The following is a 12,434-nucleotide window of genomic DNA, read 5'->3' as shown; positions in this document are numbered from 1 at the left end:
AGTTCAAATATTTGCTCATTCTCAAATGTCAGAAGATAAATACTAAATAAATGAAGTGCTTCTATTTTAATTTTATTTCTTTCCTTTTTTTTTTTTGAAAAGTAATGGGCAGATCAGATAAGGGGAAAAAGAAGGGAGTACAATATATTATACCTATGGTTGCATTATAGTAGGTAACGTTATTTAGCCAGAAAAATGTGGATTATGCTGTAGCAGGGCAACATTAAGAAATAGACCTATTAAAAGGAGTATTTAATAAATATATCTCTATATATGTAATTCTTATAAAATACTAATATAACAGTTGTATTATGATGCTTTATTATAATTTTATAGAAAGTTTAATTTGTGTATAGATCAAGAAATAATATCTAACATATATCTGTTTTAATTGGGAGGGTGACTTTTGTGTCTCTTCATAGTCAGGTAATTTTCCTTTAAATCCATAGGATAATTAGTTTTTTTTCCATATTTGATTTGTGTTTTTTTACTTTATGATGATTATTGTGTTATACTTGGAAGTAAGAGGTATTCACTCAGCCTGAGGGTTCCATGCTGCTGTTCCAGCTTCTAGTTGCACAGTGAGGTATTGTACTGTGCTACCTTGGGAAAAATACAGAGTAATGGAGACAATTTCTTCAGCATTGTAGAAAAAGGGGTTGGAACCCAAAAACCAAACTGACCAACTTTCTCTGAGTCTCAAACAGAGGGGCTAAAGAGAAACTGCACAGTTTTTAGTAACAGGCAGTACCGAATATTTGAAGCTGCTCTTGGCGTGCCTCCCTCATGCTGTCTGTCCTTTTCATTAGTGCTTAGATTCAGGGAAAAACATAAGGACCTTACAAAAATGTCAGACAAATTCCACATCTTCTGCTCAAAGAGGCTTTAGCACTTCTAACTTTACTTTTCCTTTCTGAGGATGTCTGTAATGCCCTTATTGGGAGAGGAAATGATTGTATTTACCTAGACAGAGGAAAAGAAGCTATACCCTGTAAATAAGTTAGCAGTGGGAATGCAACTTTGGTGTGTCTGGGGGCACTGGTATCAAGTCTGTGGCTTGCTTCCTGCTGCTTTTTGTGGAGCTCTGTAGTGAGGCTACCCTGTTCCTGCAATGCTGGTCACAAAAATGGCAGTTCCAGCAGAATCATCATGTTAGCTGATTCCATTTGCTGTAGATCCATCATCAGGGAGGGCACACTTCAAAAAATAAAGCTCCTTCTCTGCGGAGAAGTTACTAGTCTTTAGCAAAGGTCTTTTATGATAAAGGCTTTTACTTCAGAGGAAGAAATCTGTTAGCATTATAGAGATCTGTCCAGCTTTTCTCACTCTAGCGAAAACCGCCTGAAGTCAGTTAAATCTGTTTCCACTGCGTATGGAATACTGAATAAGACCTGAACGTTAATGATTTTTGGTTTTGATCGTAGACTTTACCCTAATGGCTTCTTTACTTAATTTTCCCGATAAAATGTTTATTGCAAATTCAGTAACCATTCACCTTTTCAACAAGGTTTCCAACCTGCAAATAATTTTAGAGACAGGATGTGTTTATGGGAAGGCATTAGGAAAATATGACCCAACCAAGATTTATTTTTCTTGTGTTAGCTTACCCTGACTAAGAGGGAGCCTGCAGTCAAGGTTTACAACTGGTAGTTCTGTGGTACCATTTCCTCACCCGCCCCATAATACATTTTGAAGGGTCTAAATGACAGTAGAAGCCTTATGTCCCACAGTCCATAAGAGCTGTGAGAAAGCATAAGCACCAAAGCAGGTAGTTTCCTGAGAGCATGAGCACTCCAGCTGATTCGCTCTTCAGTCACTGAGCTGCTCCCTGTTGGGTCCACTTGTCCATCAGTAGAGCATAGGTGCAGAAGTGGTGTAAAGATTTTGCTTAATTAATCTTCTAACCCTTCTACTGAGGGTCTTCAAGGAAAAAATCTCATTATTGGAAATGAATTAATTTTGATAAAATGTTCTGAAGGGTTTCACTCAGAGGCAAAATCCTATCAGAGAAAATAGTCCAAATGAATGAAGTTTGGTAAAATTATTAGCAAGTAAAACCAGATTTATATCATTAGAGGGTGTTGAACATTCTTAAAATTCAAGGTAGTGCTATCAGTACTGCCTATAATACTGTGGGCTCTTTTTCTAGCAGTTAAAGAAAGTAGTCTTTAGACAAACATTCTGACTATGTAGCTGTGTTCTGAGATTTGTGAGTTTGATGTTTCTACTTGCTGCAAACCTACAATGCAGGCATTAGAGAGTCTGTAGAAGCACCATCTGGGGAAGATGAATAATGTCCTCAATAGCAGGATAATTTGGGTCGTCTTCCTTGGGGTTTTCTATTCTTGCATAGAAAAAAAAAAGAAATAAAAAATCCCCAAATCCATCAAAGCCTGAGCAGCAAAGACAGCTGGTCTGTGTTGCAGAGACCTTTTCAGCTTCTGCAGTGATTGAAAAGGAGAGCTGAATTCTTTCCTTCTGCAGCCTTTGCCCAGCTTCTTCCCTGGCTCTGTACCCCCACCAGCAGCTGTTTGCCAGGGTAGCTCCTGGCATGCTGGGCCCTGTGGAGTGCCTTCTCGTAGGAATTAGTGGTGCTGCATCCCTCAGGGTGTGCCTGTACAGATACTACTGTTTTTAAGTTGACTTGCTCGCATACTAAGATATAACAGGTAAAGAAGAGAGAAATTTCGAAATGTTGAACAAGTGCTAGCACATCAGGATATGTATGGAGGAGGTGTATTTTGATCTGAGTATGTAAGGAATAGAAGGAAAGCGAGAGGGAGAGTTTTGGGCCGTGGCGAGTGCCCCGTCTCTCCCAGATGTGAAGCGTGTGCCTGGTGGTGCCTGTGGATGTCAAGACCTGTGTGCTGCAAGGACGTGACAGAGTTTTTGCACTAACAGGAAAATCCTTTAATCGCCAGCCTGTCTTGTAAACCTTTCTCTGTTAGTTATTTTAGAAGACAGCAGAAAAAATAGTTTTCTGTGCAGATCTAGCAATAAGATTCATTGAAAGAAGCAAATATTTCACAGTTATAAGTTGCCAGTAGCAGTTATGGTGGTAAAGACAGTGGGTGAGAGCTCTTACTTAAGCCCTCTTACCTATTCCCCATCACTGCTTGTATGTATGTCTCTTCAGCTGTAATAACCTTCAGTAGATGGGTGTGATTGTTGTAGACAATAAACCTTTTCTTTTTTTAAGCCCTTTATTACTTCTTCTATTTTAAGACCCTTGAGTAATTTTTTTCCGGTGCAATGTGGCATATATTGTGGATGAACTATTCACTTTTTTGACAATGAAACTGATTGTATTTTTCTTTTTTGCCCTTTGTATCTGCTCTGCCACAATTCTAATTCTTTTGATGTCATGCGGGAATGTATTACTACTTCAAGAAAGTCTCTGCTTACTCTCAAACCAGAAAAAAATCAGATGAACCTTGCTCCTGTTCTGAGAATACTGAGACTGTAAATCAGCAAACTTTCTTTAAAGAGATACAGGAGGAACTTTTTGAATCTTGTCGTGTTTTGCATATTTTTCCAGTTCTGTATTGTAATATTACTTTTAGACTTCAGTAAAATTATATTTTTCTACAAATATTTTAGATGGAAAATTACAATTAAAATACTACTGTTAAACTGTCTTTCACTTCTTTCCATCCAGTAGAAATTGACTGGTTTCAAAATAGATATATTTCAGAAGACTAACATATGGAATGTGTGCATCGATGGGTAGGACATGTTGCTGGGCAAGAGCCTTTCTTTCTCCACACGGCCACCTTGCGCCATTCCTAGGAGAGTTTACGTTCTTCTGTTACCATCTTCTCTGAACCACTTCAGCATTCTTCTCATGATACCTTCCATAAAACCTTCATAGTATGACATGCTATGAATTATATTATTAGAGTAAGGCAGCTCCATCTATCAATTCAGTCAAGAGATGTGATGATGTGCTTTTTTGCCTCTAAGTGGTTAAAAATTACAAAAGAATCTTCCTAATGTCGAGTACTTTTTTCACTTTGTTTTTCTTTTTAGTGCCTTGGAAGATAAATCTAAAACATTTCTTCTGTTATCTAGCACTTTAAGCCTTTTCATACCATTTGTGACATCTTTTTGCCAACACTCCATCTGTGATTTTAGCTTGCAGAAAACGCTTTGCAGTTATGTTATTAGCTTAGATGCAGAGTTGCTGTTTAAATATTAATTGTATCTTCCCTCATAAGTGCGGTTAAGCCCACTGAGTAACTTGTGAAGTTTAATAATATCCAGGAGAGGGTGGGGCATGTGCTGTGGGTAAGGCCTGCTTTTATTCCTAACGAAGTTTTTACTGGAGTGAATGGTGCAAAATAGATCATGTCCTGCTGCCCACAGTTTCCTTTCCTCTTTTCACCTCACTTCCTCTCCTTGTACAGACACAACAAAAGGAAAGAAAAAAGAGTGACATTGAATCCCAAATGTATTTCTTCCACAGTGAACTTCCTGCAAAGCTTGGCTGGGTGAGTGCATGGAGCACCACACAGTGCTTACCAGAAAGCATGCAAGATGCAGCTTTCATTTCAGATCCCAGCCATTGCACAAGTGCACTCGTAGAGTACTTGTGTGTTTTCATATAAAGCATCACACCTCAGTAGAGGCATTATCTTGTGGTTGACCCCTTCTCGGTTTTCAGTCAGGAGCCTAACCTTATTTCATTTCTTGATTCCGCAAACTGAACTTTACACTTCCACACTTCCAAAAAAAANAAAAAAAAAAAAAAAAGAAGGGAAAAAAAGGAAAATACTATGTGTTTAAAAGCTTTTCAGTAACGTGTATTTGATGGAAGTGAGAAACAAAGTAGTTAACACCATCTGACCAGCCTGTTCTCTGTGGATCACCAGAGCATTGTAATTGTAATACTCATATTGGGTGTAATTGAAAGAAGATCAGTGCCATTAAAAATGGTACACTATATTTTTCCCTCTCTCCTTTTTCCAGATGGTTATTAATCTTTTATTGGTGAGGTGGTTTGCCTAGGGGTAATCTGAATTTTTTCTTCATATCATTTAACTGAGTTGCTTCTCTTTGTGTTTGCAGGTGGATTGGATTTTAGTATATTGAATTCTGTTAATTGCTTTATAGAATGTGGATGATTTTCCTGGTATCTTGCAAATGTTAAATAAATAAAAGAATTATGTATTACTGCACATTCATTTTATTTTTCAGCATTCTGTGAAGAGGGGTGCAGATATGGTGGAACTTGTGTAGCCCCTAACAAATGTGTCTGCCCTTCTGGATTCACAGGGAGTTGCTGTGAGAAAGGTAAAACTCTACTGAAACACTCCTCCTTCTTTGGAAATGAGAAATATGATATGCTGAATTAAGAAATAGTTGCTTTCCATTGGGTTACTTGCCATTTGTTCTGTGTGATATTTTCTATTCAGTAAACATACGTATTTTGACTATTCTGTGGATGCCTTCTCCTAACTGAAAGATGTTCTTAAGTTAAACATGGAACGTTCAGAGTTGTGTTTGCTTCTGCTTCCAGTGAGCCCTGCCAGGTCACTGAGAGGAAGGCAGATTAAAAATATTTACTGCACATGTCTTCTCTGGTGCCATCTCAAGATGACCTTCTAATTTTTATGGAACTATTGTGCAGATTAGACCAGAATTTGGATACTTGCTTCTCACTAGTTTTGCCATTAAAGAATTCTTCTTGGTATAAGTTGGATTCCTAAAATTTTTTTGTTTGTAAGTCACTGAGGTCACCAGTTTTCATAGAATGACAAGCTGTTGAAATGCATCTTACAAATGATGATTTAATTCTTTTCAGATCTGTCCCAGAYCTTTTCCTTTACTAAGACTTGTTTCTGACAGTTTCTTCCATAGGCCCACCTTATATGTTTCACAGCGATCTGTTTCCTTGTCTCCCTTAAATAAGAAGAAACGGATCTTACAGGATGCCATGTAGGACCCTGATTAGCTTCTCTAAACAGCAGATTTCAAATTTTATTTTGGTCCTTGTTGACCATGGTTGTATTTCAGTTAAATAACCTGATAATAGAATTTTCTGTGTTGCATGTTTGTTAGTGAACCTTTTGTACTTGCCTGTACCAGTGGAAATAAAGTAGATAGTTAAGGCAGGTTGCATGATGTTAGTTTGGAAGAGATCATAATTGACTATGTTCTTTAAGAAAAAAACAAAACAAAATTGAAATAACCATTGAAGGGCAAGTTAAATCACTAGAACCACTTGTTACCCAGAGACTGTTTAATAATTAGCGTGTAGCACTATCTGTTTAATACATGGCTGTTCTGCTATAATAGAAAATAATTTAAGCCTGATTGTCAACAAATCTGCTCTGAGTAGCTTCTGAAAATTACTAAAGCTTTTTGTGGATGTACTCAAATCACTAAATACTGAGATCCCATAGTTTCTAGTTGTCAGCATTGTTTCCTAATGATTTGGGAATAAATTAGGATGTTAATATTTTCATACCATTTTGAATTAATTTGTGAGTATTGTATTCTCATGCTTATAGCCCTTGGGTTATTTGTTTTAAAGAGGAATAAACTCCCAAACCTTCTGACACTGAGCAACAAGCACGGTTTAGATACAGGGGGAAGTAATAGGAGAAATAGCTTTCTTGGAGCACAACCTACCATTGCTCCCCAGCCTCTAATCCTGCTAGGTATACTCTCCCATGTACAGTTTACTCATTCCTTTCCACAACCTCTATTCCTGCTTATTCAGCAGAATTATTTCTGCTATTCAGCTTATTCAGAGAGATGCAGGATATCTGAGATGTGGTCTGTATATGTGAAAATCTTGTAATACAAACCCTTGAGCTGTCTGGCCTGGAGAGTGCCTGCCTACCCAGGGAATCGACGGCTTCAGGCCATCTTTCAGCTCTGCTCACTGTCTGTCTTTCACCAATGAATCTTGAAGCGTCTTTCTTCTTATGGCTGTAAGGGGACATTTATGACTAGAATACAGAGTCTTTAAGTTGATAAATTGATGGTTTAAAATTGATAAATGGGTGACATGACCACAATTGAAACCTATGTTTTCTCTGTCTTTTATATTGTTTTGATCTAAAATAAGAGTTAGCACACCAAGTAAAGGAAACATGGCAGGCGCCTTACCCTCACTATATCAGTAAATTTAGAGGTAGACATCAGAAGGAACTAGTTTCTGTGTGTAAAATCTATATGCCTTGAACTAGAAGAAGGATTAAAAAAATTTTTTTTGGAAAGAGATAGGATGTACCAGTATGCTACTTGGTAAAGTCAAACGAATGATGAAAACATTTAGAAATCTGATATGCAAACTGTTTTAAGAATGAGAAGGGCTTTGCATATGAGAAGTTTGTCACATTTTAGTTGTGTTAGAGTATTTAAAAAGGTCAGCAGATATACCTTAAGTCATACGCATATTTCAGTGGCTGACTAAGTGAATATCAGATATAAGTGGTGATAACTTCAGCCACAAAGGCACACGTCCTGGAAAAATTGTATGTTGAAAATAGAAAGCAGATTAGCCACCTTTGCAGTGGGCCTCCCTTTGTTTACCTGCTTACCCCAGGAAGATGCAGTGGTGTCAGGAATGAGAGTTAGTTCAGTGAGGACTTCCTTCATAGTCTCACTGCAGTTTGCTGCAGTATTTTTGGAGGACACCTGAGGTATTCAAAAAGCTTAGTCCAAAGGCAATGAAATGGTGGGATACCACTTTAAATCAAAGCTTAAATGTTCCTGGTAAAATCTTGTCTGATGGAAGCTTACAGTGAACGGATGCATATCTAAAGTAAAATGATGTGTTTTGATAATGTATTCTGTTTGCCACACTGCATTTAAAGATGTCCTTCAAACCAACAACACAGCAATTCCTCATACATTATTTGTGAGCTGAAAGGACTCCTCATTGGCTAAACATAGTATGACCCAAATTGGCTTTAACATCATGTAAGTGCAAAATGAACCAGCAATTAGGAAGGTTGTTGAAAAGCAGGTGCATTTACTTCTGAATATGAATGTTCTGTGTTACTCATCAGTTCTGACTGCATGGCTGAAATGATGGTATTAGGTTAGTTTAAAATTCAGAGATATTTGAGAAGGGTAAGATTTATGGTGGTAATTTACTCATTTAAAAAGTGAAATTGAAGCACATATTTAAGCCATATGTGCAGATGCAGCATGCAGCTAAGAAAAATTAGCTATTGCTAATTGTTGCTTTGCCTGAAATGAGGAATCACCATAATACGGTTGTGGGGCTGACTTTTCTTTTTGCATGTGAGATGAACTGGAGATTGATATCTAGAGATGCTGTCAGGTAATTCTTCCTTCCATCCATTCTTTATAATGCTGTTTCTAGAAGTATGTGCATGATGCTGCTTATAGAATTTTTTGTCCTTTTCTATTTAGGGTCTGATTCTATCTTCTGATCAAAATTGATTTTTTTTTTTTTTTTAAGCTAGCCGGGGCTGAAAGAAATGATCTATGTGATCATTACTGTTTGTGATCATATATAACACATAAGTGATATACCTGGGTTAGAAAGCTTTTTCTATTAGAATTTTTGCTGGCATTGCTGTGTGGTTCCAGTGTGTATGTGCTCGACTGCTGAGCTGGAAATGTGTATCCTGACTGTATGCAACGGTGCTGACTTAAGCCAGGAGGCATCTTTGGCAAGCATCCCATTTACAGAGAACACAAACACAATACCCTGAGAATTGTTGGCAACATGGAGTCATACCCTCATTTTCCCTCCAGTGATGTTTTCTCCATCTCATATTTTTTCAACTTCCAAAAAAACCCCAAATCATTCCTTGAGCTGTTTTTATCTCTCTGTGGGCAAACCACAGGTCAGTGGAGTTATCATGTTGGTTTTGTAGACAGACTCCATCATTATTCTATATTTGTGGAATGTTAATCATTGCTGCTGCTGATGAAGCAGTAAGGATGAGACAGGAAAGACAATGTAGGCTATTAGAGCACGTGAACAGGTGATTCCATGCCTGGAAATCGCAGTCTGTTGCAGGCATTCCTTAAACACCTGCATGTGGTGGAGTCATGCACTTGGGCCTAGAAATACACAGCAAGTTGCACACAGCTCTGGGATGGTGACCAGTGGTGGCAGAAATTTCAGCTATGGGAGTCAGATCCTGGAATTGCACAGTGGGTTTAACCCAAGTGTCCAGCATAGAAACCTGGAATGCAAGCTGCCATAGGAAAGCAGACAGTGATGTTGGTCAAGATACCCCAGCCTCCAGCTGGTCGCTGGCAATCAGTTTGGAGAGGCAAAATCCAATTGTTATTTAGATACGAGTCTTCAAAGTATCTGTCTGTGCAAATTACAACTTCAGGCAATGAGCAAGAAACAGCAGAAGGATCTGAAGCTGTAGGTTCCCAGCTAGGGGCAAATCGAGAGAAGTGCAGTATTTTTTCAAAAGCTGCCAGAAAGCCTTTGGCAGTGATGGGGCATCGCCTCCAAAAGTGATTCAAAGCCATTGCACCAAACCTTTGCTCCCATGCCTCATGACAGCAAACAGGGCAGAGAAACGACTTGACTGCTGCCTGAGCCAATGCACAATGAATGGGGAATATGAAGCTGGTAGATTAAAAGGACTTGGCTTAGGCTGGAGCTCAGAGAGGTGAGTGTTTCTGTTGTAGTTACATGTGTACTTACAATGTTTGTAAAGCAAAGGGGAACAGTTTGCTCACAGAGCGGAAGAGTGATGTCAGAGAATTAGCTGCTGATTGTAAACACTCAGCAACAAGGGTTAGACATGGCAGAAACGCCTCAGGATGGGATAATTACTGAGGTTATTTTTTGTGTTGTTGCCTGTGCCTACAAAAGCTTGCCTGATATTGGGGTGAGAGGTCATGCTTCAGTATGTACTATTGCTGAGAAACGTGCTCAGAATCCCAAAAATCACTTCATGGGAAAAAAGAAAAGAAAGAAATCAACGCTTGCAATATTGCATTAGTTATATATGGCATCTTCAGTGCAGTCATAGTTCTTGTTTTTCACAGGTGTGCAATGAAATGTTCCTATGCTTATATCAGCTGGGTGTGTTGTGTATATRTCATGAAAATGAGGCCTTTAGCTGATCGACTTTGTAATAGTTTGCAATACCTAGGGTTGTTGTCTAAGAAGCTGACATACTTCTTTGTGCACTCCTCTCTTAATCGCTTCTGCTGGAATATGTTGTTTTCTGCAGTTCTCGGGGTAGAACTCCCTCCAGTATGTATTCTTTTGGACCCTGGAGATGGAAAGAAATGTGAGAATATGCATTTCCATGTGCTGTTCCTYTGATTCCTGAGCTGGATCAATCTTTAGGTGTGTAGCTATCAAAGACCTTTCAGTTGAGGAACCTGGTTTAAAAAAAAACAACAAGCAAACAAAACCAAAGCAAACCAGAGAGAGATTTTCAGTGAGTATAGTAAGCTAAATGTCAAAACTYCCTGCCTTCCTGTATCTAAAGAGCTTTTGTAAAATATGCAGCAGGATTTATTCTGGGAAACAAACCAGCTGTGGGCACGATGCTTTGCATGAGATTCTTTTTAAAGCCTCTCATTTCAAGGTGAGGTAAAGCCAGTGTAGTGCAACAGAGGAGGGGTGAAGTGAATGATGCTTAGCTTATTACAGAAAATGATGATTGTGGCTGATACGACACTCCTGAGGGTGTGAAAGATCCAGAGAAGGCAGATGCTCCAGGTGGCTGAGGTTATCCTGCTCCATTTGCTGCCAGGCTGTTTACAGCATTTGCCCCAGCAGTGCTTATCACAAAATGGCAAGGGGTGATATCTTAATGTGATAGAAGAAACAAAGCTGTCATTTCTAAAGATATCAGGGAATAGATCAAAGAATATCTCCTAGAAAAATCTGATTAAGATCGTCTCTGAGGATCAAGGGGACATCTGTCTGCAAATCAACAAATAACTCTCGATGGAAGAAAAGTTGTTTGTTCTATCTCACACTGCCAAGCCAAAGAAAAGTGAACTCTCCCAGACCAAGAACACCATTCTTCTTCTCTAGCTGACCGCAGCGTGAGGAGCCTGGGCTGGTTTTTGTAGTGCTTACACTGCCTTTTATACTGTAAAAGTTTACTTCTAAAAGCCAGGAGGAACACTAAGCAGGCACTGGGTTATTGGTTGCAAGGGATATTTTTATGTACCTGTGTAGTTTATTTTTTATATTCAGGTGTCAGTGCCTATATATTTTTGTTTGTTTGTAATGAAAGAAATATCTGCTCTATTAATCTTTTATGTTAGCTGAAATGATATCTTGACATTCCGGCTAACAAATGTTTCTAATATTCTAATGTTTTATTACTTGTATGACTTGTGGTCATAAAATATCTCTTTTGCAGTTTTCTGACTGGGTGAGACACATCCGTTTTTAAGTCATGGCAAATGATTTTGTTTTCCCTTTGGTCCCCAAAACTTGCACTTAGAAATTGGGCAGTATTATATTGTTTATCCTGGCTGGGATTATGGTTGTTAGTCTAGATTCCTACGATTTCCATTTCTCCATGCAAATTGCGTTTCCTCTCCCCCCCTACCAGGATCTATAAGCCAGTTTTACATATGGGGTATTATTTAGGGATGCAGTTTTATTCAGACAAGAGAAAGGCAAGATTTAGCCAATTGACATCTGCTTTGCATTTCGATTCACGCAGACTGACATAATCAGGAGGTAATTTCTGTTGATCAAACTTTATAGTGCAGAGAAGATCCAAACCCATGTTATGAAGTCTTTATTCTTTTGCCTTAGACATCCCAAATAATACCTTTAGATAGTGTCTCCACAGGCCATCTTTCTTTGTGTCTCTGTTCCTGTTCTCGAGGTTCTTGAATTAGTACCTTTGATGGCCCACTATTGAATCATTATAGAGTTTCAAAAATAGCTATGTTTTATTCTTCCTTAGTAACCTAGTAGTGAAATGAAACCATATGTGCTATATAGAGAAATGAATGGATCTAACTCCAAAAAGTTAATGGCTTTGTATCTTCCTGTTTAATGGAGCAGTGGATTTGACTGCTTGACTGTATCATATCATTCCGACTGAAAAGAAGGCAACGAAAAATCTAAAAAGAAATGACAGTAAATACTTTGGAAGGGGAAAAAAAAAAAAAGAGCAGCAGACTTTCAAGGAGATTGCTCAGCTAGATCTCCAGTGATAAAGAAGCAATTAACAGAAGGAGAAACTGCAAACAAAATTACCCTCTCTCTCTTTAGATTCAGGTACCCTACCAAAGAGTTGGATAGTAAGCTATGTTGAATCTTTTAAAAAACTATTAGAAGTTGGTTTGGTATTAGAGATGAGGGATTCTTGTAGCACTATGGACTAAACTGATTGAAATTATATTTAAAAATTGATTATTTGATGGAATGAGGACTAACATAGCTTTCATTAAAGCAAAATCATGGTCCTTTAGTGGATCGGAATTTAGTGATTGAT

At 38.3% G+C, this 12,434-nt stretch overlaps 1 protein-coding gene across 1 annotated transcript in view; it reads left to right on the top strand.

Moving 5' to 3' along the window:
* Window positions 1–12,434, top strand: part of NELL1 (neural EGFL like 1) — a 246,135-nt gene that overhangs the window by 174,077 nt on the left and 59,624 nt on the right. The window contains exon 13 of the mRNA XM_026069412.1: window positions 5,197–5,292. Coding sequence (XP_025925197.1) covers window positions 5,197–5,292 — 96 coding nt within the window. The remainder of the gene's footprint in view (window positions 1–5,196; window positions 5,293–12,434) is intronic.

This window comes from Apteryx rowi, unplaced genomic scaffold (assembly GCF_003343035.1).
Source record: "Apteryx rowi isolate R43461 unplaced genomic scaffold, aptRow1 scaffold_296, whole genome shotgun sequence".
Taxonomy (NCBI): domain Eukaryota; kingdom Metazoa; phylum Chordata; class Aves; order Apterygiformes; family Apterygidae; genus Apteryx; species Apteryx rowi.
The sequence above is the reverse complement of the archived record's forward strand: the minus strand, read 5'-3'. Positions and strand labels throughout refer to the sequence as shown.